Source organism: Oryctolagus cuniculus, chromosome 1 (assembly GCF_051225735.1).
Source record: "Oryctolagus cuniculus isolate XC-2025 breed Fujian yellow rabbit chromosome 1, ASM5122573v1, whole genome shotgun sequence".
NCBI lineage: Eukaryota > Metazoa > Chordata > Mammalia > Lagomorpha > Leporidae > Oryctolagus > Oryctolagus cuniculus.
This window is the reverse complement of record NC_142867.1, coordinates 113650615-113678287: the sequence shown is the minus strand read 5'-3', so window position 1 is coordinate 113678287 and position 27673 is coordinate 113650615. Positions and strand designations below refer to the sequence as shown.

The 27673-nt window shown below is 39.7% G+C and overlaps 1 protein-coding gene across 15 annotated transcripts in view; it reads right to left on the bottom strand.

The window, feature by feature from the left end:
* TBCEL (tubulin folding cofactor E like) overlaps positions 1-27673 on the bottom strand; it is a 91121-nt gene continuing 63448 nt past the window's right edge. For 12 of the 15 annotated variants that reach the window (XM_008260555.5, XM_017343003.4, XM_070047302.2 and 9 more), the window contains one exon: positions 1-4028. In XM_008260555.5, coding sequence (XP_008258777.1) covers positions 3710-4028 — 319 coding nt within the window. In that variant the 3' untranslated portion in view covers positions 1-3709. Of the gene's footprint in view, positions 4029-18749; positions 18844-27673 lie in introns of all 15 variants that reach the window. The other 3 variants (XM_051819476.3, XM_070047326.2, XM_070047325.2) reach the window with 1 other exon arrangement.

The window sequence follows — 27673 nt, the reverse complement described above, 5'->3', positions numbered from 1 at the left end:
TGGACTTGGATTTTTAATTTTTTAAAGATTATCTCTCTATATATATATATTAATAAAAGTGCAAAGAATAGACCTTCATGTTTAAATTATATTCTAAAACAAAATATATATTTCCATTAACTGCAGGAGACAACCGGCAAGTAAAGAGCCTGAGAGAGTCCAGTCCCTCTCCATCACTACACATGGACATAGATTTTAAGGAAGCACCTATGGAAAACAGTAGAGTGTTCACAACACATCTGGTAACACAGATAGCTTCAGGATGTGCTTGAAAGCAGTTTGCATTTTCACTCTAACATGTATTGAGGGGAAAAGTCAAATTCATAAACAGAAATGACATTGCTGAGAACAGTCTAGTGTCCTGTATTCGTGTTTTAATGCCCGGAGCCTGGCATCTCCCACACGGCAGGCCACACTCCCGTGTGCGTTAGCGAGATGCCAGCCGTGGGCCTCAAACGCTGAGCGGCTCTCTGTGCCACAAGGGTTCTCTGTTCCTAACACCGCAGGTTCGCCAACACAGCTGAAATACTGAGTTAGAAATGAATTTCATTTTTTCCCTCCCTCCCTCCCTCCCTCCCTTCTTCATTCCTTCCTTCTTTTTCTTTCTTCTTAGGGAAACAGAACTTTTGTAAATCATTGCATCATAGCTTTCTGTCCTGTTATACGAAGCTATGCTTATATTTTGGGCTCGTCACCAAATGGTCTTTTAAAACAAAGGGCTTATCATATCTGCTGCTTTCTTGTATATCATGGCAATGGTGATGAGGAGTTGCAGTAACAACATAAACTTCTAATAATAAAGACAGAGGACTCTGGACTTTTTTTTTTTTCCTTTAAAGCAATCTAAGTTATTTCAACAATGAAAATTCAAAAGCTGATTTCTACTGTGGCTTCAGTAGCGATGTAGAAAGGGTCCCTTGGTTTTGATTTGGCTTTCTTTTATTACTTCTTTCCTTTTTCATAACTGAAAAAAATCCTATTTTAGAAAACATATGTTCTATACACTGTGCCTGTAGCAACACAATCTGTAATACTGGTGATGACAGCATTTTGCCTCACAAATGTTAATATATGCTCTCACTAAACTGGACAGATCAATATTAAAATACAGATAAGCTATAGACAACCAAATATGAATAACTTGTGGACTCAGAGGTCCTTGGTCTCTTCTCTCCTTCTTCTGGGCCTGTTATAAAAATAATTTTGGTTACAAGTGTCTACACAGCACCAATTTTATTCCAAGCGCAGCGTCTTTACTCAGCCACCCAAATGAATCTATAAGTACACATGCTCAAATAGCTTTTCTCATTTACCTCTGTTCATTTACTCTAAAAGACCAGTAATTGTATTAGATTTTTTTCTTAATCAAAAATTATTCAGCAATTATTAAAACTATCAATTACAACACCCTAAAAATACCCATGTCTGCTGAATGAAATGAGAAGTTCCCTTCACATGCAACTGTATAATAAAAGGAATTATGTTGCAGTTGATATTCACTGCGTTCTGTAAGAACAGAAGAAACAGGTCTCTAATAGTAAAAAAGCATTTCATAAAACTTTGTCATATAGAAAATATCTTATTAATTGTGACCATTCCACCTTTGATAACACAAGTGTTCATTCTGCCTTCTGCTGTGGGACAGCCAGGGGTCATACGACTTCAAAAAATAAGAGAGCATCTGTTTCCCAGGTTGACAAAAGCAACGGGCTCAGTTACACCATTCCTCTCTCAAACTCCTCTGCACTCGTGTGCACACACACAAAGCACCCACAGTTTTCATCTTCACAACACTGTTGCTGCACTATTTCCCCACTTCCAAACATCTGCCAAAAAAAAACGTGATTACAAAATAACTTCTCTTGTCTAAACCCAGCCTGGCTCTCCACTGCTCATTTATGATTTTGAAAGATAAAAGTCTGTAGGAGGAGATCAGGCCTCATGCATCATCTTTCTCAGACCCTTTGGTTTCCGTCTTTAATGTTACAATGAATGTAGATTTGACTCAGTGGCCTGGGCCAAATTTTTACAGATACTGAACCTGAAGTGCATTAACAGAAGGAACGTCTGCCACAGGGAATAGGAAAATAAAAACATAGCAATAATAAGCACAACTGCCTACATGTGAATAATTTACGAGAGCCATCCAGAGATTTCAGAAGAAACTAAATTTGTAGGAGGGCTGGAACCACGTAACAAAGGTCAAATGCAACCAGAAAATCACTCAGCCCGCACACCTCCTGCTCTGGTTCTGCCACGTCTTTCTCATGACTCCCACTGACAGACATGGTGGACACAGAAAGAATGACACTGAAGAAAGGGGTTCCATCTGATTAGTGAAGGAACAGAACAACAAACAAAAAGATGTCAGAGCAGGTGAGGGACTGGCTTTTAAAAGGGAAAGTGCTTGAAATTTGCTTTTGCAAAAAAAAAAAATAGGACTTGGAGGCAATTCTGAAGTTTTGACACTTACATCTTTACTTGTAGATTAGGCAGAGCTGTTCTTCTCTAAACTAAATTGAAATGTAAAACAGAGAAAAGTGCTCATTTATGACATCACAAAGTCCCAAGAAAGAACTGGGAATCAAAGCTCCCTTTGATTAAAATTTCCCACCTTTAACCCTAAGTGCAAAAGCAGGGCTTCAAATAGATGACACAGGCCAGGAAGTCGTAAAGTTCGGTCTCTCACATCCCCCCACTCCACTTCCTCACACACACCAAGGATGGTTTATTAGCTGAGTCTCAACTCCCCTGGCTGTATATATTCTACTCTCTCGGCTTCTTCACGAAGTCAGGCCTCTAGTCCCAGTAGTTTAAAGTAATCAGAGATACAAGGAAATACATTCAACAAGCAAAAGTCAAAGAACTCTGGAACCGGCCATGTTTCATGTTCTCAAAGCAATGGCTGATCTCATATATGAGGAACATAAAAAGTGAGATAGTGACAAACACAGAGACCAGAACACTCTGCCTGGGCTCCCAGAACAACAGCGAGTTCTCCCAGAGTTTACCTCTCCATTTACTCTTCTTCAACATCTCAACAGGGCTACAGGTTCTTACTGAGTACCTGAGATCAGAATCAGGCTGAAAATGTTTAAAACATTTAAAATTATTTTAAAAGGGAGAAATGAGACGGCAGGGCAGGGGCAATCACCAAGTTGAGAAATAAGAAGGTAATGATGAGCAGAATGGAACTATCAGGTAAACACGTGGTGGCGGAATTCAAAGTACAAAACTGAACCCAAACAGGAAAAAGGTGGCAGAGCAGGGAAAAGGAAGAAGCAGGAGAGAGAAGTGCGGGCCCTCCCTGCGCAGGCTCCTGCTTCCTGGTGGAAAGACCCCAAGATCCCCATCTGAGGGGCAGCCGCAGTGCACGCTGCCTTCACCAGCACAATCCTGGTCCTCTGAACCAGGCAGGCACGCCCCGGAGAACATAGTAACAAGTCGGCGACTTCTTGGTCATCTTTCACGAGAGAGGGCCCGCGGACTGGAGAAGCGGCCAATTCTGCTGGCTGAGCAGAAGAAATCTGTGGTAGAAAATACCCAAAACGGCCCCCTTCCCGTTCTCGGTGGGGGAGAAACATACAAAACCCCTCCCAAACCTAAACAAAATCAAACCAAACAAAAGCAGTCTTCTAAAGAAAACCATATTGGAAACAAATGCCCTGCATAAGTCCTCATGTGTGGGTTTTTACAAGGCCGGTAGAGGTTACTTTGTTTTGGATTCCACATAAATCTTATCTCCATCCCTAATGCCGAAGGAATGCAAGGCCCGGGAACTGTACTTCATTTCCTCTGGGCCAAAGGGCGCTTCGTGGTCAAAATAGTAGAGAAGCATGTTGCTCGTCGGCAATTGCACTAGAGTTTTTAATTGTTTCTTGAGTTCTGCAACTGTCTGGTCCAGGCGAATGCTCATCTCTTCCACCTGATCATTAAAGTGGACTTCTACTTTCGCACTGCTCTGGGGTCTTAGGTCCACTTCTGCCAAAGGCTCCAGCTTCCCATATTTTGTGATCAGTTCATGATACCTAGAAGGATAAAAACAACAGAGTCAACTTAGACCAGAAGCACAGGAGCAAAGGACCTCTTCCTTCCAAACCACAGGGAAACCGCACTGCTCTTCTCAACATCCTTCGAACACCTTACTCTATCTAACGTTACCCTTTCCGTCGCTGTAAGTATGTATTGGATAACCGCTGTGGATTCTGGGATCTGACAGAGCTGCCCTGTTGAGGCCACAGTAAAGCTACATCCTCGTGGGCAGCAGAAGTGTTTCTGCGAAGATAGTCTCCACGGCTGCTGCTAATCATTACATAGTCATAGGCTTAGAAAGGGAAGTGGGAACTAGACAAGTAGACTCTACAAAGATAGAGACGTCTGATCTGCCTGCAGAATGGGCTTCCTTGGGTGCCATCAAGAAGGGCAGATATCTAAGCACACATTGGCCTGGAACATCCGCGACTTATAAACAAAAGCAAGTCAGTCTATGTTGGCCAATAACCGCATCTCACTCTTTCTGTGAAGCACCGTTTGAACGTTCTAAACTAGTCCCAGCTGTAAAACAAGAAATTTATAATGGAAGAGTCAAGGATATGGATCAGTGCTGTGGCCTAGTGGTTAAAGCTGCCACCTGTGGCACTAGCGCTTCTATGAGGTGCTGGTTTGAGTCCCACTTGCTCCACTTTCAACCCAGCTCCCTGCTAATGTGCCTGGTAAAGCAGTGGAAGATGACCCAAGTCCTTGGGCCCCTGCACCCACGTGAGAGACCTGAAAGAAGCTCCTGGCTCCTGGTTTCAGATAGGCCCAGTTCCAGCCACTGCAGCCATTTGGGGAGTGAACCAGCAAATGGAAAATCTGCCTCTCTCTGTCTTTCCCGCTTTCTCTCTCTGTAACTCTGCTTTTCAAATAAATGCATCTTAAAAAGCAAAAAAAAAGAGCCAAGGATATATCCTCAGGAGAAAGGGAGGACAAATAGGAACTACATGTTCTGCCACCAAGGCAGGAAGAAAGAGTAAAAGATACCAAGAGGAAAGTGAAGAGCTGGTGTTGAGGAGCAACAGTTTAAGCTGCAGCCTACAACACTGACATACCATATCAGAGGGCTGGTTTCAGTCCCAGCTCCTCCACTTCTGATCCAGTTACCTGCTAATACACCTGGGAAAACAGTGGATGGTGGCTTAAAAGCTTGGGCCCTTGCTACTCCATGTGGGAGACCCAGATGAAGTTCCAGGCTCCTGGCTTAGCCTGGCCCAGCCCTGGCATTTGCAGCCATCTGGGGGGTGAACCAGAGGATGGAAGATATCTACAACTCTCTCTCTCTCTCTCTTTCCCTCTTTATGTGTGCCACTCTGTCTTTCAAATAAATAAATAAATCTTTTTTTAAAAAAAAAGAAGAAAATAAATTATAGAGATGAGAATAGGGCCCAAAAGATCAAGTTTCTGAAGTGAATCATTTTTGTCTTCACCGCAGCCTTGGAGGTTCTCGGACTGATTTTAATGAGGAAGGGAGGCAGTTTTCTACACACCAGAGACAGAGAAAACACTGAAGAGACTTAAATACGAGTTTTATTAGAACTAAGACACACTGAGGTTAATTAAGGATCGGAATACAATAGTCACATAAGATCATTCTCTAACCCCCCAGCCCACTTTTGGCTTTCACTCAGTCAAATCAATGTCAAAATAAGGTTTGTAGGAACATTCAAGACATAATAAGCCATCTGTGCTTGGAGATGGAGGTAATCGTTTCCATTAAGTGGAGTAACAGGGTATGGTAAAAATAGCACTGCTTCTGACTTCAGTGTTGACTCTGTATTACAATTAGCTATGTGACTTGGCAACACACTCAATCCTTTTGGCTCTCTCTTCCCTGATTAGTAAAATTAAGATAACAGGTCCTGTCTTTCATGCCTTCATAAAAATTAAGTACCAGATGAATAAACATTTTTAAAATCTAAGTTCATATACAAATAAAAATATTAACATTTTATTGCTGCTGCTCCTGAGCTTACATTTGAAATGTTTTATGTTTTTTTTTTTCTTGACAGGCAGAGTTAGACAGTGAGAGAGAGAGACAGAGAGAAAGGTCTTCCTTTGCCGTTGGTTCACCCCCCAAATGGCTGCTATGGCCGGCGTGCTGCGCTGATCCGATGGCAGGAGCCAGGTGCTTCTCCTGGTCTCCCATTGGGTGCAGGGCCCAAGCACCTGGGCCATCCTCCACTGCCTTTGCGGGCCACAGCAGAGAGCTGGCCTGGAAGAGGGGCAACCGGGACAGAATCCGGTGCCCCAACTGGGACTAGAACCCGGTGTGCCAGCGCTGCAGGCAGAGGATTAGCCTAGTGAGCCGCAGCGCAGACCTTATGTATTTATTTTAACTTATTTGAAATGCAGAGAGGGGAGGGAGGAATGGAGGGAGGGAAGGGGGCGGAGAGAGAGATCGATTTTCCATCTACTGGTTCACTCCATAAATGCCTGCAACAGCAGGATCTGGGCCAGGCTGAAACTTAGGATCTGGTACTCAACCAAGACCTCTCACGTGGGTGGCAGGAACCGAAGCTGTTGACTCCTTACTACTGCATCCCAGGGTATGCATTAGCAGGAAGAAGGAATCAGAAGTAGAGCCAGGGCTCAAACCTAGGTGCACTGGTATCTGGGCATTCCAAGTGGTACCTTAACCTCCGCACCAAAAACCTACTCAGAGCTTCCATAATGCAAACATCCACACACCTTTAGAAAATACAAGATTGAAATCTGCTTAGACAGGACTTCTTGGAAGAGGTAATTCTATGATGAGACAGGTGACATAGAATCTTCTCCCAGGACTTCATACAAAACTAGTATTTTTAAGGGGTTAAAAAAATCAGCAGCAACAACTAACAAAAAAAGAGAGGGCATACCTTTATTACCATAATTTTTTCAAAGGAACAAAAAACTCTGTACTATGTGGTCTAGCTAAGCAAAGATCCTAGTCCAACCCCAGAAACCACTATGGAGAAAGAAATTAAGGGAAAAAATTCAGAGCATACTGACAGACACTTCCTAATTACAGAAAAGTGGACTGAGAGGGTATGGAGCCAGGTAGAGGGGGAAAAATGTCGAGGATAAGAAGGTTCTGTGGTCTCACTACCAGAGCATCAGATTTTAGCAAAGGCAAACAAAACAAAAACGTTCAAACAAAAAGCAAAGTTACCAAGACTTTAAATTTTCCCAGGAACCAAAATGCAAAGGTGAAAATATTCCTTCTCCCACCCCACCTCCTAGTATATGCCTTCAACTATGTGAAACTAAGCTATGACAGTTTAACAGGATCTCAGGAAAGACAGCAGAAACTATGTGGTCAGATAAGAGTTGAACTCAACTTCAGAGATGTTTTCCCTTCCGATTACAGAACACTAGACAGAATTATGATGCTCTAGCTCTCCAGCTTGGCCTGGGAGGAACAAGAGAGACCACAGCAAGGAGTCAAGGAGAGTTCATGCGTACTATATTTCAGCAAAGACTGTCTGCAGAGAAGGACCCACTTTTAAACACAAGCAGTTAGATAGGACATAAAATGGTGACCCAGCACATACCATAGCAAGAAGAAGCAAGGAAAGGAACACATAAATGAGGAACAGGCACAGGCAGAACTCCACTTGAAAGCAAATATGACTGAAGGAAAAGGAAATGTACCACAAATAATCAAAGTGCAAGAATATTAAAAAAAAAACAAGAGCTCAGAGACAAATGATAAACAGTAGAATAAGATGAAAAGGGAGATTACAGAGCTAATGAAACAAAAAGAGGAGAAAAACATCATTCCTGGCCAAATAAATAAATTAGAAAGGACAGTCTAAGAATATTATACCTAGCCAAGTTTTTTTCAGAAATGAATTTAACAAGCAGATATTCTGAAAGAAGAAAGAATTTAGGAAACAGAAAAATTTGTCTTTCAAGGGAAATAACCCCCCAAACACTATTTCACAATGATATTAAAGAAGTAATGGTAAGCCCTCAACTTATTTAAATGTAAAAATAAAACTTATAGTTAACCATTGTATACTGTTAGACTCATTTATATTTGACACTACAGCAAACTGAATTTTCAGACATATTTATTTATATGAAAAATTATAAGCTATATGCAAAAATTAGCCTACATGTTATAAATAGGAAAAAATCTACAAAATATAAGACCTGTAAGTTGGTACACTGCGAAGTCCTACAGTTGTCTAAAATCATTATGTCCAGGGGGAATTCATTGCCATTCCCCAAATAACTTTTCTTCCTCTCTCATTTAGCACCAAGAACTACTTAATTATCCTAGTTAGAAATTTGACAGTCATTCCAATTTCTTCCTCTCCTGTCTCTCCTTTCTACTTCTACTGACTGAGAATCAATTGCCATGCCCTGTGACTTCTCCTAAGTAACTCATGAATCTATCTCCATCTATCTTGCCCACTTCTCTTGTAAATTCAAGCCATTATGATTTTTAAAATAATTTTTTGAAAAAAGATTTTTTATTTATTTGAAGGGCAAAATTACAAAGGGAAAGGAAAGAGAGAGAGAGAGAGAGAGAGAGAGAGAGAGAGAGATCTTCTACCTGTTGGTTCATTCCCCAAATGGCCACAGCAGCCAGGGCTGGGCCAGGACAAGGCCAGGAGCCAGGAGCTTCCTCTGGGTCTCCTATGTGAGTGGCAGGAGCCCTGGCACTTGAGCTTCTGCTGCTGCTTTCCCAGGCACATCAGTAGGCAGCTGGATCAGAAGTGGAGCTGACAGGACTCAAACCAGCATACAGGATGCTGGTGTTGGCAGGCAGGGGTTTAACCCATTATGCCACAGGGCCGGCTCCAAAACACTATGATTAATAAACTTCATTGCTGTAGCTTTCTGTGGATGCATAAACTAGATGAGTTCTCTCAATATCTGTTGAAGTTTTCTCCTGAAAGTCCTTCCTGTCCTGCAAGACTGGAAAGCTGAACTCCCTTGCGAGTGAGATTTAACATCTATCAATCAGAGTCAGCCCTGTGAAGAAAGGCAGTGGATCTAGCAGACAAGCTGTGAAAACAGTTTTGGGAGAGGTTTCCTAACTTCTGAAGTGCAGTTCAAGCAATACGCTCCCAGAGTCAACAGTCCTGGAAGCAGCTTGATGATCGCCAAGATCAGTTAAGGTGGTGAGATCAGCACCAGGGACAGCAGCCTGCTGGCTTTTTTTTTCTTCTTTTTTCCCCTCCTTGATCTGATTCTGGAAGAGGTAGCAGTGATCTGGGTAGGCCAGTTCTCTGGTACTATTGTAGCAGCAGTCATAGGGAAGCAGCTTATGTCTCCTCCCCTAACTCTTCCAAAGATTTTTGTAAGCATATTATATACTGTCTGAAATGCCTTTCTTCTTAAAATTCTCAGGAGCCCCCATGACTGTCAAGGTAGTCTCAAGACAATCACGGTCTACGTTATGGCCAAAGCAATTGTTAAAAAACAAAATTGATTATGTCACTCTCCTTAAAATCAGACAATAATCGTCAGAGCAAAACCCTAACATGTTTGAGGTGGGCAGAATTTTAGCTCCCACATCTGAGAGGGCCTAATCTAATCATATGAACATCAAAAATAAAGAAGTTTCTCCAGCTAGTAATTGAAGAAGTAAGTCAGATTCAAAATATGAGAAGGACTTGACAGACCACTGCTGAACTGAAGAGAGCTGGGTCACATGGAAAGTCTAAGAAGGAACAGGATTCGGTCACCATGCTGAATGACTCTGCAACAGGAGGCTTCTCAACAGCCTCCAGTAAGGAAAACAGCCCTGCCTGACAACTTGATTTGTGAGGCTTTATGCAGAGAACCCAGCCAAGCCAAACTGTGCCCAGACTTCTGAACCACAGAAACAGTAAAACTGTTAGTAGGTTTTTTTTAAGCTACTAGGTTTATAGTAAGTTGTTATAGTAATAGCAGGAAACTAATACATTGACTATAAAAGGCCCTTAAAGATCTGGTTCATTCACAATTTTGCAATCTTATTTTGTACCATCTCCAGGATTGTTTTCTGCATTTGCTTTTCTACCTGTTTAAACCTTAAAATCTCCATTTATTTACTAATATGCAGCTCAGACAGGTAGATTTTTGTACATGGGAAAGACTTTGGACGTAGGCTAAGAAACAGTCACTGTTAAACACAAATGAAGAAAGAGTATTAGAGCTGTGATTCATTACACGCATTGATAATACTGGATATGGTCCCTGAAACGTTACATCAATGAAAATTATGTTTTCAAGACAATCTATCTACTTCCATCTTTATTCTCTGCCTTATCTTAAGCAGGAAAAATCGGGAAATATAAGAAAGATATTTTATTCATTATTCAAAAGTCCATCCAAACTGGACTAAACCTGCCCACTATGTATCATCGGAGCTTTTCTTAGCATCTGTTCAATGATTTCCTGAAGCTGTACTCTTTGAGAGGTAAATGGTTTCTGATGACTACGTAGTCTTCAAAATGAAGGATCTCAATTTATATTTTATCAATCAGTGTCTTCATCTATTAACAGCAAGTATTTGATATTTATAAGCCTTACTTATGAAGTGGGCAAAATGCCATAAACCTACTTTGGAAGATATTATTGATAAGAATGCAGTGCAATCATCAAATGCTAAAATGTAAAATGGGCTGTATTTGTGTTCAGAAGTTCTCTGTTCCGTTCTGTCATGGCTTTCTAACAGAAAATGACCAACCACAGGCAAAACACAATCTACTACACACAGCATAAAGGCCAGCGTGACCACATGGGCAACAGGGAGTGTGTGATGAATGGAAACCGAGTGCCAGCTGTGACCTTGTGAAGAACACCGCCCACAGGCAAACTGCTGCGGAGCTGCTTTTTCCTTCCTGTTGAATAAAAACACCCACTTTGAGAGACAAGCTGCTTACCACTTTAAGGGTTTTTGAATCAGCAGCAGTCAGAAATTAGGCAGGGGTTGAAGGTGGCACTAAAAATAGGGGAATGGAGAATGTGGCCACCTCCGTGGAGCCGGGTCAGCTCTTCTGCCAGTGCAAACCAGCGAGGCTTCCCACGGGAGGAGCTCTGGTCCGGGCACCTGCCTAATGGGATGCATGAGCAGATGACAGTGGCACCGCAGTCACCACGCAGCACTTGGAGAGGGATTTCCTGCTGCTTCTCGTTGCCCGCCCTCACTCTGGATTCCCGAGGCCTAGGAGCACTTCCTCAATCGCCAGTCCGACATAAGTCCATAAAGGAAGGCTTGTATACGGCTTGAAAACGACTTTGTGTCCCAGCCACAAATCTTACTCTGAGGGTGAACTGATAATAGATCTCAAAGATGGATAGAGACAGAATGTTAACTTCTTAGCTCTGGAGTAGCCTTGTAAACTATCCTAACTAAACGCTACAAATAGTACACATTTTACATAATTTTTAATAAACTAGAAAACTAAAGTATGCCTGGTGACATGTTTTCGTTTGTGGCAGAATGCTTCCAGATTTGGACACTATGTCTCCAAACACATAGAAAAAGTAGCTCACAGAACATCCTGGAGACAAATGAGGGCCTTTCCACCTTGTGCAGGTGCCTACACCATAACAGAATCATAAATATCCTTTAGGTGTTCTGTTCATTCTTTACAACTGGCTAGAAGTGTTTTCACAGGTGACCTATGTGGTAGTTTTCAAACTAACAATTCTGTTACTCTATCATCCCTCAAATCCAGGTCCATATTGAATCAAATAGAGTCTTTAAACAAAGATATCGTACTCCAAAATAAATCCCTACTGCATATATCTGTCTTGTTAAGGAATGTAACGTATAAAGCATGAAAAAAAACCTGATGGTTCACTTGGTTAAATCAAATCATTCAAGTATAACTAGAAGAAAAACTTTGTTTACTTTGTCTCCTCAGGCATTTTGATGGATTCAAAAGTATATTCCAAACATAATCTGAATGCTGTTTTCTAATCACTTTTGTTATAGTATGTTTTCTCTCCCTTTGATAGGGTATCATATCATGGGATTAAAGAAATCACCTTAATATTCTATCACATTCTACATTCTACCGAAACAGTTTTCTCAAGGTCATCAATACTCCGTTTATTAAAACACATAAATATAACATTTCTGAGGTAGAAGGAGTCACATAGACAACTTATTACTTACTTTATAGATATAATAACTAAGGCCCAGTTGGTTAACCCAAAGGCTTTTAGCTGGTGGAAAGCAAAACTCAAGTATTTTCTATTTTGAGATTTACTTATTAGAAAGGTAGAGTTATAGAGAGGGGGGGTGCAACAGAGAAAGCAAGAGTGAGTGAGACAGAGATTGATCTTCCATCTGCTGCTTTACTCCCCAGATAGCCACAATAGCCAGGGCTGGGCCATGCCAAAGCCAGGAGCCAGTAGCTTCATCTGGGTCTCCAATATGGGTGGCAGGGGCCCAGGCTCTTGGGCCATCCTATACTGCTTTTCCAGATGCATTAGCAGGAAGCTGGATTAGAAATGGAGCAGTCAGGAGGCAAACCAATGCTCATATCTGATGTTGGTGTTATAGGCACTGGCTACAATGCCAGCCCCCAGAACTCAGATCTTGTTCTCAGATTACTGTTTATCTTGGTTCTCAATATCCTAGTGCCTTTTTGTGTGAGTATGTGATAATGAATATTATTCTAGAACCCTCCTTATTATATATCCAATGCCTCTTTTCAATCTCTCTTCATGGGTTCTCATTCTTCTTTTTAACATCTACACTTGGGACAGTCCTAAGAATTTACTGCTGGCCTCTATTCTCTTTTCTGTTTATGATCTGCCTTCATAGGGCCCAATCTGTTGCTTAACTTAAGCCATAACTGCTTCCCAGTTGTTTGCCTCAAGTGTCTGTAGTTCACCTACCTGCAGAGTTAGTTATCCTCACCTTTCACATATAGCATAATATCTTGAACTGAACTTAGCAGTTTTCATATAGTTTTTAAATCGAAACTTAAGTCATGGAACTATATTTGTTTCAATTTACTATTTTGTAAAATTTAAGTTTTGGCAAAACTACCCAGTGAATGGGTAAAAATAATGTGACCTATATATATATATAACAGAATACTATACAGCACTTGAAGGATTTCAACACACCTTTCACAGTATGATGAGGACTTTGGTCATAATAGTCCTGGACATTCACATTTTAATGCACTTCTGCTCCAAATTCAGAGTAACAGTGAGTAAATATTAAAGGTTGCAATACAAGAAAATATAGGACAAGCTCAAAAATAATCAGCATCTTTATGGACCAGAAACTGAACAGAAATACAAATCACAGAACTGAAACCATGAGATCATTGGCCTCAAAATCCACAAGAGGCAATAGCCAAGTATTCAGGTCCTACAAAGCAAAGGAGATTAAATGTGCTCCATGGGAAAAGAGAGGAACAGGAGCTAGGTTCACTGTTTAAAGCAGGGGCAGAGTTTGGGGGTTGTGAGGCTGGGCAGGAAATAAGAATTAAAAAACTACCACAGATCCATTGCATAGGTCTACCTCTCTACATCACTAGGCCTAGGTGGAAGAAGGAAAACGAAGGGGCAGCACTATAGTACAGTGGGTTAAGCAACCACTCGCAATGCTGCTCTGCTTCTGATACTAATATGCCATATAAGATGGCCTAAGCACTTGGGTCCCTGCCATACCCATCTAGAGACTTGGATAGAGTTCTTGACTCCCGGCTTTGGCCTGGTCCAATCCAAGGAAGGGAGGAAGGGAGGAAGGAAGGGAGGGAAGGAATAACTAGCCAGAGTTGAATCAAATCCTGCCTCTGCATTCTTTGTAACTAGTGCAGGAAAAGTTCTCCCAAGTCCACCATAGTAGTATTTGGGCCAGGAGTCTAGGGAGCTGGTTAGAGGCAACTGCAAAACAGTTGAGCTCAAACAGAAAGACACAGCAATCCAGACTGTGCATGTATCTAAAATAGATACACACAGAAGATAATGAAGCAAAACCTGTTGAAACAAAAAGTGAAAACAGACAAATCCACAACTGTACTTGGAGACAACACTCTTCTCTCAGTAGTGGACAAAACAGATAGAAAATTGTTAACTGTTTAAGAGACCTGAATAACAGTTAACAATTTGATCTGACATCTATAAAACATATCACCCATCAGAATGCACACTTTTGTAGTGTACAAGGGATTATTAGCCATGTTCTAAGACTCAAAGATACCACAGCAAGTTTAAAAGAATTAAAATAACACAGAGAATGAATTACAGATCTAAACCAGTCATATTAAGTAGAACAGATAAAAAAACTACTAAGAGGGATAATGTATTAAGTTGTTCATTAACAGTCAGGGCTATGCTGATCAAGCCACCGTTTCCCATAGTGTCCACCTCACTCCAACAGGTTTCCCTCTTGGTGTTCAGTCAGTCGTCACCGATCAGGGAGAACATATGGTATTTGTCCCTTTGGGACTGGCTTATTTCACTCAGCATGATGTGTTCCAGATTCCTCCATTTTGTTGCAAATGACTGGATTTCATTGTTTCTTACTGCGGTATAGTATTCTAAAGAGTACATATCCCATAATTTCTTTATCCAGTCTATCGTTGATGGGCATTTAGGTTGGTTCCAGGTCTTGGCTATTGTGAATTGAGCTGCAATAAACATTAGGGTGCAGACCTCTTTTTTGTTTGCCAATTTAAATTCCTTTGGGTAAATTCCAAGGAGTGGGATGGCTGGGTCGAATGGTAGGGTTATCTTCAGGTTTCTGAGGGATCTCCAGACTGACTTCCATAGTGGCTTGACCAGTTTGCATTCCCACCAACAGTGGGTTAGTGTCCCTTTTTCCCCACATCCTCGCCAGCATCTGTTGTTGGTAGATTTCTGCATGTGAGCCATTCTAACCGGGGTGAGGTGAAACCTCATTGTGGTTTTGATTTGCATTTCCCTGATTGCTAATGACCTTGAACATTTTTTCATGTGCCTGTTGGCCTGGTTTAGATCTGTAATTGATGCACAGTTATTCTTAAGTGTTGAAAATTAACTGAAATGTGATCCCTGTTGAACATGGTGGTGGGAATGGGAGAGGGAAGAGATGTATAATTTGGGACATGCTCAGGCTGACTTGCCCCAAGTGGTGGAGTTGGAAGCATACCAGGGGATTCCAATTCAATCCCATCGAGGTGGCATGTACCAATGCCATCTCACTGTTCCAGGTGATCAGTTTCAGTTCACAGTTGGTCATGGTGGAGGGACTGGGAGTCAAAGGGAGCACATAGACAAGTCTAGTACCTGCTAACGCTAACCGATGGAGTAAATAAAGGGGAGAGTGATCCAACATGGGAAGTGAGATACTCAGCAGACTCATAGAATGGCAGATGTCCTAAATAGCACTCTGGCCTCAGAATCAGCCCTAAAGGCATTCGGAGCTGGTTGAAAAGCTCATGAGAGTATTTCAGGCATGGAAAGCGAAGACACTCTGGCAAAAGATCTCTGCGAGTGAGATCCCAGTGGAAAGAACAGGTCATCAAAGAAGGAGGTACCTTTCTCTGAAGGGAGGAGAGAACTTCCACTTTGACTATGACCTTGTCTAAACAAGATAAGAGTCGGAGAACTCAGAGGGCTTCCATAGCCTTGGAAACTCATGACTGGAGCATAGGGAGATTACTGATGCCATAGACAGGAGTGTCAACTGGTAAAGTCAACAACAGGAGTCACTGTGCACTTACTCCTCATGTAGGATCTCTATCCTTAATGTGCTGTACATTGAGATTTAATGCTATAACGAGTACTCAAACAATATATTTCACTTTGTGTTTCTATGGGGGTGCAAACTGTTGAAATCCTTACTTAATGCATACTAAACTGATCCTCTGTAAAAAAAAAAAAAAAAAAAAAAAAGAAATTATCAATTCCCAACTTGACTCTCACTGGGATTAAACATGACAATAGGTCTGCTCTGATTTCATCATCATTTAAAAAAAAATCATCTATTATTTTTCACTTTATGTTTCTGTGTGGGAGCGAACTGTTGAAATCCATACTTGATGTATACTAAGCTGATCTTCTGTATATTAAGATAATCAAAAATGAATCTTGATGTGAATGGAAGGGGAGAGGGAGTGGGAAAGGGGAGGGTTGTGGGTGGGAGGGACGGTATGGGGGGGAAGCCATTGTAATCCATAAGTCGTACTTTGGAAAATTTATATGCATTAAATAAAAGTTTAAAAAGAAAAAAAATAACACAGAGAATGTTCTCTAACCAATGTAGAATTGAACTAGAAATAATTAATAGAAAGATAACTGGAAAATCCCCCCAACTATATGCAAAATAAGCAACACGCTTATAAATAACTCATAAATTAAAAAGGAAGTAACAGGGAATTTAGAAAATATTCTGAATTCAATGAAAATTCAAGATATTGAAAAGTATAGATATAGTTAAGGTAGTACTTGGAGAGAAATTTATAGAGCTAACTGTTTATAACATAAAACAAGGATGATCTCAAATAATGATCCAAGCTTAAGAAACTAGAAAAGAATGAGAAAGTTAAACCTAAAGCAAGAAGAAGACACATAAATATGTACACATAAATCAATGAAACAGAATATAGATTTTTTGAAAAAGAGAAAAATCCCCACAAAACCTAGAGCTGATTCTTTGAAAAGGTTAGTAAATTTGACAAATTTCCCAGACTGATCAAGAAAAGAATATGCCAGCCGGCGCAGTGGCTCAATAGGCTAATCCTCCGTCTTGCAGCGCCGGCACACCAGGTTCTAGTCCCGGTCGGGGCGCCGGATTCTGTCCTGATTGCCCCTCTTCTAGGCCAGCTCTCTGCTATGGCATGGGAAGGCAGTGGAGGATGGCCCAGGTCCTTGGGCCCTGCACCTGCATGGGAGACCAGGAGAAGCGCCTGGCTCCTGCCTTTGGATAGGTGTGGCACCGGCCACGGCGGCCATTGGAGGGTGAACCAATGGCAAAAGGAAGACCTTTCTCTCTGTCTCTCTCTCTCACTCTCCACTCTGCTTGTCAAAAAGCAAAAAAGAAAAAAAAGAAAAGAATATGCCATAGAAATTTAAAAAGGTGTTATCACCACAGACCTTACATTAAAGGCTTATAATAAGTGAACATTATGAATAACTTTATACTCATTAGTTCAACAACCAAAATAAAATGGACAAATTCTTTCAAAGATACAAATGACTAAAACTCAGAAGAAATGAGTAACTTACACTAAAGCTAGCAAATAAATTAAATTCAATGTTAAAACCTTAAAGAAAACATCATATGATTTCCTGAGAAATTCTGCAAAATATTTTAGAAGGAAATAATACTGATTCTACACAAACTCTTTCAGAAAAGACAAGAGGAAAGAACACTCACAAATTTACTTCTAAGACCAGTGTTAGCTGGTATCAAAACCAGATGAAAATATTATAAGAATATTGCATACCATCTATTCCTCACAAACATAGACATGAAAATCCTTAACAAAATATTAGCAAATCAAATTCACCCATATATGTAAAAAGATAATGCATCACAACGAAGTGAGATTTATTCTGGGAAATCAAAGGCAGTTAAACATTCAAAAATTTAGTTAAAATAAACCACTGGTTGACACTTTAAGAAAAATAGTATGAACTTCTTAAGAGATACGGAAAAAGCATGTGATTAAATTTAACAACCATTCATGTTAAAAAAAAATAAACTCAGCAAACGTGGATTTCAAGGGAATCTTTTAATAATTTTCACAGAAACATAGAACTGAATGAAAATAAAAATGTGATTATCAAAACATTTGGGATGCTATAGAGGCAACAGTGAGAGGAAAATTATAGTGCAATACACTTATTAGGAAAGCTTCAAATAAAAAATCTACATCTCTACATGAAAAAATACAAAATGAAGAGAAAATCAACCAGAAGGAAGGAAATAAAAAGATATAGACAGAAATCAATGGTATTTTAAAAAGGAAAACAACTTGGAAAATGATAAAATATTGCTGACATCAACGTAGACACATAAATGGAAAGACATACCTGGTTCATAGACTGGTATAATTAATACTGTCACACTTGATCTTAACCAAAAGGCTAAGAAGTGATAGGCATACTTAATACTGTTAATACATCTATCTATATTACCCCCAAACAATTTACAGATTCAACACAATCTCTATCACAATTCCAATAGCAATTTTTGAAAAACTAGGAAAAATCATTATAAAATGTCTATGGAATTTTATTAGACCCCAAATAGCCAAAACATTTTTTTTTAAACTTATTTGACAGGTAGAGTTAGACAGAGAGACAGAGAGAAAGGTCTTCCTTCTGTAGGTTCACCCCCCAAAATGGCCGCTATGGCTGGCGCTGCGCCGATCCGAAGCCAGGAGCCAGGTGCTTCCTCCTGGTCTCCCACGTGGGTGCAGATGCCCAAGCACTTGGGCCATCCTCCACTGCCTTCCCAGGCCACAGCAGAGAGCTGGCCTGGAAGAGGAGCAACCAGGACTAGAACCCAATGCCCATATGGGATGCCGGCGCTACAGGCAGAGGATTAGCCAAGTGAGCCATGCGCTGGCCCCCAAAGCAACAAAGAAAAAAGTTGGAGGACTTAACACTTCCTAACTTTAAAACATACAAGTATCACAGTCACAGTAATACAAATGGTGTGGTACTGGCATAAAGACAGATATACAGGCCAGCAAAACAGAATGGAAAGCCCAGAAACAAACCATCATATATTTGATCAAAGGATCTTCAATAAGATTGCCAAGATCACTTACTGGGGGAAAGAATGGTCTCTTCAACAGATGGTGTTGGGAAACTGGATGTCTACGTGCCAAAGAATGAAGGTGCACCTTGATCTGGTGCCATATGCTAAAATTAAACAAAGACCTAAATGTAAGAACCAAAGTGATCAAACTTTTCAAAGAAGACTTAAGAGGAAACCTTCAAGACATTGGATTTGACAATGATTTCTTGTATATAACACTCAAAAGGCAGAGGCAACAGAGGCAAAAATGGACAAATGGAACACCAAAGCATAAAAACATTGTGTATCAAAGGATACAATCAATAGAGTGAAAAGGCAGGCTACATAATGGGAGAAAGTATTTGCAAATCACATATCTAATTAGATGGCTAATATCCAGACTATATCAAAACCTCCTAAAACTCAACAACAAATAACTAAATGATCTAATTTAAAAAAGGAAATATATATATAGATAAATAGATATAGATAGATAGATAGATAGATAGATAGATCGAGAGAGAGAGAGAGAGAGGTCTTCAATCTGCTCCCCAGATGGCTGTAATGACCAGGGCTGAGCCTGGAGCTTTCCCTGGGTCTCACACATGGGTGGCAGGGGTCTAAATACTTGGACCATCTTCTACTGCTTTTCCCAGATCATTAGCAGGAAGATGGATTGGAAGTTGAGGTGCTGGGACACAAACCTGTGCCTATATGGGATGCCAGTGTCATAGAGAGTGGCTTTATTATTTATACCATAGCACTAGCCCTCAAAGTAACAATTTTTAAATGGGCAAAAGATTTGAATAGACATTTCTCCAAAGACGATACACAAATGACCAGTAGCACATGAAATCATTAGAGAAATATGAATCAAAAGATACTAGTTCACACCCATTAGGACTTTAACAGAAAATAATAAATGTGAGTGAGGATGTGGAGAATTTGAAATCCTTGTGCCATGTGGGTAAGACTGTAGAATGGTACAACCACTATGGAAAACAGTACAATCATTCTTCAAAATACTAAAAACAGACTTACCATATGATTCAGCAATTATATTTATGGGTATAGATCCAAAATAATTGACAGCAGGTGCTGAAAAAATATATTTGCATACCCATATTCACAGCAGCACTATTTACAATAGGGAAGAAGTAGAAGCAACCCAAATGTTTATCAATAGATGAATGGATAAACGATATGATGTATATCATAAAAATATACACATACTTTATACATATATAATGTATATAGTATTATTTCATTCAAAAGGGAAGGAAACCCTGTCATACGTTATAATATGCATGAAATTTGAGGATGCTATGTTAAGTGAAGTTAAGCCTTAAAAAGACAAATACTGTATGATGCCACTTAAAGTACCCAGATTATTCAAAATCACAATGATAGAAGGTAGAATGGGTTGGAAAGAGAGAAAATGTGGAGCTGTTATTTAATGGGTCAGAATTTGAGTTTTGCAAGATGAAAGGAGTTCTGGAGCTAGGCTACAGAACAATGCTAATGTATTTAACTTGACTAGACTGAATACTTAAAAATGGTGAAGATGGGGGCCAACATTGTGGTGTAGTGGGTTAAGCTGCTGCCCGTGATGTGGCAATCCATTGGGCCCCAGTTGGGGTCCTTGCTGCTCCTCTTTTGACACTGCTCCCTGCAAATGCACCTGGGAAACCAACAGAAAATGGCCCAAGTATTTGAGCCCCTGTCACCCACATGGGAGACTCAGATGGAGTTCTAGGTTCCTGGTTTCAGCCTGACCAAGCCCTGGCTGTTAAGGTCCTTTTGGGAGTGAAACAACAGATGGAAGATCTTTCTCTCTTGGTAAGTCTGCCTTTCAAATAAATAAATAAATCTTCTGAAAAATAGCTAAGATGATGAATTCTATGTATATTTTACTATAATTTTTAAAATGGCTAAGATGATAAATGTTATGTGCATCTTGCCATAATTTAATGTTTAAAAAACCATTAACTAAGGGAATTAACACCAATTTTATACAATCTTTTTCAGACAAAAGAAGAGGAGAAAACACTTTCCAACGTTATGAAGTTAGTGTTATTCTGGTATCAAAAGCACAAAAAAGTTGAAAAAAATTATAAACCAGTATTTCCCATGAACTTAAATACAGAAATGCTCAACAAAATATTACCAAATCAATATATAAAAAATAATTACACACTATGACCAAACGGGATTCATTCCAGGTGTGCAAAGCTAGTTCAGCATTTGAAAATCAATTAATGCAACTCCCATATGAACAAACAAAAGAAGAAAAGTAAGGTATTAATTGATACAGAAAAAGCACTTGAAAAATTGACCAACCAATGAAAACTTTCAGTAAGTTATAAATAGTGAAGGGTGAGCTCAACTTGATGAAGAACATCCATGGAAATCCAGCAGCTAATATTCCACTTAACAGTAAAAGACTGATTGCTCTTCCCTAAAATGGGGAGAGGAAGATAAAGCAAGGATGTTCACTCTTACTCCTCTCATTCCATACAGAACTAGAAGTTCTAGCTACTTTACAAAGGTAAGAAAAAATAAAATTCACACAGATTGAAAAGGCAGATAAAGGGGCCAGCACTGCGGCACAGGCTAAGCCTCTGCCTGCGGCGCTGGCATCACATACAGGTACCAGTTCATATCCCAGCTGCTCCTCTTCTGATCCAGCTCTCTGCTTTTGGCCTGGGAAAGCATGAAGGACAGCCCAAGTCCTTGGGCCCCTGCACCTGCATGGGAGACTTGGAAGAAGCTCCTGGCTCCTGGCTCTGGATTAGCTCAGCTCCAGCTGTCAAGGCCATTTGGAGAGTGAACCAGTGGATGGAAGCCATTTCTCTCTGTCTCTCCCTCTCTCTGTCTGTAACTCTACCTCTCAAATAAATAAATAAAATCTTAAAAAGAGAGAGAGAGAGAGAGAGAGAGAGAGAGAGAGAAAGAAATGAAGATGCCCATATTTTCAAATGACATGAAATAAGTAAAATTCTTATAAAACATGTTTATGTCTTATATAGTGAAAATTTAAAAGTACTAATAGAGGGAACCAAAGGAGACCTGAATGAAGAGACATATTGTGTTGATACACTGCAACACTCCACATAGCAAAAATGTCAGTCTTCCCCAAACTCATCTATAGGTTTAATAAAATTCCTATCAAAATCCCAGCAAAGCTTTCTTGGAGATAAACACAAGTTTAGTTCAAAATTTTTATGGAAAGGCAAAAGTCCTAAAATAGCCAAAATAATATGGAAAAAGAAAATAGGAAGAATCACTCTGTGAGATATTATCTTACTATATGGCTTAAGTAACCAAGATAATGGTATATTGATAGAATAACAGACATACAGATAAATAGAACAGAATAAAGAATCCAGAAACATCCATGAAAATATACTTCAGATTTCTGAAAAATGTGCAAAAGCAAAACAATGGGAAAAAGATCATATTTGTTAAAACTAACGGTGTGGGAGCAAATGGACAATTAGAAGCAAAAAAAAAAAAGATGGAATTTGGTCTAAATTCACATTTACACAAAAATTAACTCCAAATGAATTATGGACTTAAGTGTAAAATTTAAGACTATAAAGCTTTTAGGAGAAAAAAAATCAATAAAATCATCTAGAGCTACGGCTAGGCAATGGGCTCTTGACACTGAAGTCACAATTTGTAGAAGGAAAAACTGACAGACTTCAAATTAAAATTTTTTGTTCAACAACAGATAGTGTAAAAGAAAACAAACCACAGACTAAGAGAAAATGTTCATAAGCCAATATCCAACAAAGAACTGGCTTCTATATAAACAGCTCTCAAAGTTCAGCAGTAAAGAACAATTTGATCAAAACATGGATGAAAAACATGCAGATGCTTCACCAAAGAAGCTGTACAGATGGCAAATAAGCACATGAAAAGATGTTCAATATCCCCAATCACCAGGGAAATGAAAGTCAACAATCACCATGAGACAGCACACACCTATCACAATGGCAACAATAAAAAAGTAGTGGCAAGCCCAAATGCTGACAAGTATGCGAGAAACTGCATTACACAGTCATTGCTAGTGAGAATATAAAATGCTATAGTTGTCCTGGAAAACAGTTTGGTAGTTTCTTATACAACTAAACGTGTGATTGCCATATGACCCAGCAATCACACTCCTGGGCATATTTACCCTAGAGGACCAAATACCCACATTTACACAGAAATCTGTACATGAATGTTTACGGATTCTTTTATTTGTAAAAATCAAACACTAGACTCAATATAGATGCTTTTCAGATGCCCTCCAGAGAGTTAAACAAATTGTGATTAAAAGAATCAACATATACAATAAAACAGAACATACAGAGAGAGTGAGAGAGAGAGAGCGATGATTACAAGTTAGAGAAATCTGAGAGAAATCTGAATAACATCAAGGGACTGTATCAATATTAAGATCTTGATTGTGCAAAGGGATCACACAAACAAGACCAGTGTCTGCTAATACTAACTGATAGAATAAAAAAGGGAGAGAACGATCCAACATGGGAAGTGGGATACATAGCAGACTCATAGAATGGCAGATGTCCTAAACAGCACTCTGGCCTCAGAATCAGCCCTTAAGGCATTCAGATCTGGCTGAAGAGCCCATGAGAGTATTTTAGGCATGGAAAGCCAAGACACTCTGGCAAAGAAAAAAAAAAAGGGGACCTAAATGAAAGATCTCTGTGAGTGAGATCCCAGTGGAAAGAACAGGCCATCTAAGAAGGAGGTACCTTTCTCTGAAGGGAGGAGAGAACTTCCACTTTGACTATGACCTTGTCTAAATAAGATCGAAGTTTGCCAAACTCAAAAGGCTTCCATAGCCTTGGCAACTCATGACTAGAGCCTAGGGAGATTACTGATGCCATAAACAAGAGGGTCAAATTGTTAAGTCAACAACAGGAGTCACTGTGTACTAACTCCTCATGCAGGATCTCTGTCCTTAATGTGTTGTTCAGTGTGAATTAATGCTATAACTAGTACTGAAACAGTATTTTACACTTTATGTTCTGTGTGGGTGCAAACTGATGAAATCTTTACTTAATATATACTAAATTGATCTTCTGTATAAAAAGAGAATTGAAAATGAATCTTGATGTGAATGGAATAGGAGAGGGAGTAGGAGATGGGAGGGTTGTGGGTGGGAGGGAAGTTATGAGGGGGAAAAGCCATTCATAAACTGTACTTTGGAAATAAAAGTTTTTTAAAAAAAGATCTTGATTGTGACAACTTCTACAAAATGTTATAAAATTTGAGTGGGTACCTGGCTAAGTGGTTAAGATGCCAGTTAAGCTATCTATCCCACATCAAAGTGCCTGTGTTAGTCTCCTGGCTGTGGCTACCTATTTCAGCTTCTTGCTAACGTAGACTCCGGAAGGCAGCAGTAATGACTCACTTAGTTGGGTTCCTGAAACCCAGGTGAGAGATCTGTATTGAGTTTACCCACTTCCGGCTTCCAGCTTCAGGGCCCCCCAATCTTTGCCATGTCCCACTGAGGCCATTTGGGGGATTAAATCAGCAGACAGGAACTCACACTTTCTCTCTCTCTCTCTCTCTCAAATAAATAAATAAATAAATAAATTAACAAATAAAGTATTTTTTAAAGTTACAAATGAGGAAAACTAGGTAAAGGGTACACAGTATCCCACTGTATTATTTCTTACAACTGCATATGAGTCTATAATTATCTCAATAAAAATTTCAATTAAAAACAGACCATATGTGGACTGATTCCATTTATACAACATTCTGGAAAAGTCAAAACTATAAGAACAAAAATGAGGTCAGGGGTTGTCAGAGGGTCAGTCCAAGCCAGTCCCTCCTGTTGCAGGCCTTAGGGAGTGCACCAGCGGATAGAAGCTCTCTAGCTCTTTCTCCTCCATCTCCTTCTGTAATCTGTCTCTTCCACCATCTCTCTCTCACTCAAGTAAATTTTCTACAGTTATGCAATGACTAGCAATGGAAACCATAGTAAGTAGTTGCCTGGAGACCAAATAGCTGAGTGGTTGCTAAGGATATGAGTGGACAGGTAACTTATTTTTCTGTATATTTTTAAAAATAATTGTTCAATCCCTCAAATGAAAATTTTTAAAATATTTTAAAAATTCAAATATAATATTGTAAATGGATAGAAAAATTTTAACCTAATGCATTAATTTAATTGCAAAATAGGGAATGTTCAGCTCAATTCATTTTAAGATGCTAGTATGCCCTTCACAAGACCAGAAGAGAACAATATAAAATTATAGACTGATTTTGCATCTAAAAGTATATGAAAATATCCCAGATAACAATATATATAGTTAAACTCTGCATGTTGAAAAAGAAAATCTCATATTTCACAATAGAACTGACTCTTTCAGGAATGCAAAGATGGTACATATCTGAAAACATATCATTAAGATTCAGATTTATAAGAAAATATGTTCATCTCAACGCAAAAAAGCATTCTATAAAATTTGATGCTCATTCATAATAAAAGAAACTTAGAAAAACACAGATGGAGGCTTCCTCATGCAAGCTGATGAAGGGTATCTACTGAAAATGTACAGAAAAGTCATACTCTGTATAAAAATACCTCACTCTGAAACTTCAGGAGCATTCTGTTTAAGTGAGGAATGAGATAAAAATGGTCTCTTTAATTGCTCATTCTTAATATTATACTGGAGGTCATATCCAAGAACAAGGAAGAACTATTTTGGGGCTGGCACTGTGGCGCAGCGGGTAAAGCCGCCACCTGCAGTACCAACATCCCATATGGGTGCCAGTTCAAGTCCCGGCTGCTCCGCTTCCAATCCAGCTCTCTGCTATGGGCTGGGAAAGCAGTGGAAGATGGCCCAAGTGCTTGGTCCCTTGCACCCACATGGGAGACCTGGAAGAAACTTCTGGCTACTGGCTTGGGATCAGTGCAGTTCCAGCCATCGCAGCCAACTGGGGAGTGAACCATCGGATGGAAGACCTCTCTCTCTCTCTCTCTCTCTCTCTGCCTCTGCCTCTCCTTCTCTCTCTGTGTAACTCTTTCAAGTAAATAAATAAATCTTTTAAAAAAAAGAACTATTTTGAAGATACAATTGCTTATAAGTCACAGAAATCCAAATGAATGCAAAGAAGAACTATTCTGTACATGATAGATGAAAACCATATAAAAATCAACAGCATTAGGGCCAGTGCCGTGGCTCAATAGGCTAATCCTCCTTGTGGCGCCGGCACACCGGGTTCTAGTCCCGGTCGGGGCGCTGGATTCTGTCACGGTTACCCCTCTTCCAGGCCAGCTCTCTGCTGTGGCCAGGGAGTGCAGTGGAGGATTGCCCAAGTGCTTGGGCCCTGCACCCCATGGGAGACCAGGAGAAGCACCTGGCTCCTGCCATCGGATCAGCACAGTGTGCCGGCCACGGCGGCCATTGGAGGGTGAACCAACGGCAAAGGAAGACCTTTCTCTCTGTCTCTCTCTCTCACCGTCCACTCTGCCTATCAAAAAAAAAAAAAAAATCAACAGCATTCATATACACCAACAATAATCAATTAGAAGCAGTGACAGAAAAAAATGATTTCACTTAAAACAATGACACAATGAGTAATTCATCTAAAATTGATTTAACAAGGACGTGAAAAGCCTTCGGGAGAAAATTAGGAAAGATTGCTGAAGGATATAAAAAATGTTCTTAATTAAATGGAAAGATACTCTATGTTCACAGAAAGGAAGACATGTTAACATTAAGATGTCAATTCTTAGGGCCAACATTGTGGCATAGTAAGTAAAGCTACTGCCTGTGACTCCAGTATCCTATATGGATGCTAGTTCATGTCCTGGCTGCTCCACTTCCAATCCAGCTCCCTGCTAATGGCCTAGGAAAGCAGTAGAAGATGGTCCAAAGTACTTGGGCCCCTATACCCACATGGGAGACCTAGATGATGGTCCCAGTTCCTGGCTTCAGCTTGGCCCAGTGCCGGCAATTGTAGCTATCTGGGGATTGACCCAGCAGATGGAAGACTGATCTCTCTCTCTGTCTCTCTCTCCCTCTCCCTCTCTCTCTCTGTTTCTCCCTCTCTCTCTGTCTCTCCCTCTCTCTATATAACTCTTTGAAAATAAATAAATCTTAAAAAAAGATGTCAATTCCTCCCCCCCAACACCCAAAGTCAATAAATTCAATGCATTCAGAGTTCGAATTACAGCAAGACATTTTGTGAAATTTATAAGCTGATCTTAATATGAAAAAGTATGTACAAAACTAAGATAATATAAGTAATGGCAATAAGGTAGGGAAACTTATCCTTACCAAGAATTAAGACTTAATATAATATAAAGTGGTTTACAACATTGTAATGATACAGAGATGAACAAGTACACCAACAGAACAGAACAGAGCCCTAAAACAGAAGCATGCAGACAAGAAACGAGACCAGTGACTGAGAGGCATTGTAGATCAGTGGTGAATACCAATTTCCCACGCAAGGGGAAAGAAACTCTCAGATCTCCCATTGAAACTACACTCAAAAATAAATTCCAGTCAGATCAAAGCCACAGCTGTGGAAACACTTTTAGAAAAAAAAAAGAGGAGTTTTTTTGGATGGGAGCAGATTTCTTTAAAAAAACATACAATAAAAATAAAGCATAATTTAAGCCTTCAACAAAATACAAAGTAAAAAGACTAGATATAGTTTTGTAAAACTTTGTTTTATACCTTTGTGAAACCTATAGTTAAAAATGTTATACTACTATAGTTTTAATGATCTGTTGATTACTTTAAAATTTACTGAGTGAAATGGTCATTTTTCCATTTAATTATTATTTATAGCCATTGTCTATATTCCCACTAAACTTAAGGGTTTTTTTCTTTTTACTTGTTAAACTTCTTATTCAGTGAAGTATTAAATTCTTTTACTGTAATATAAATTTAAAATGTTATTTCAAAAACTAAAAAA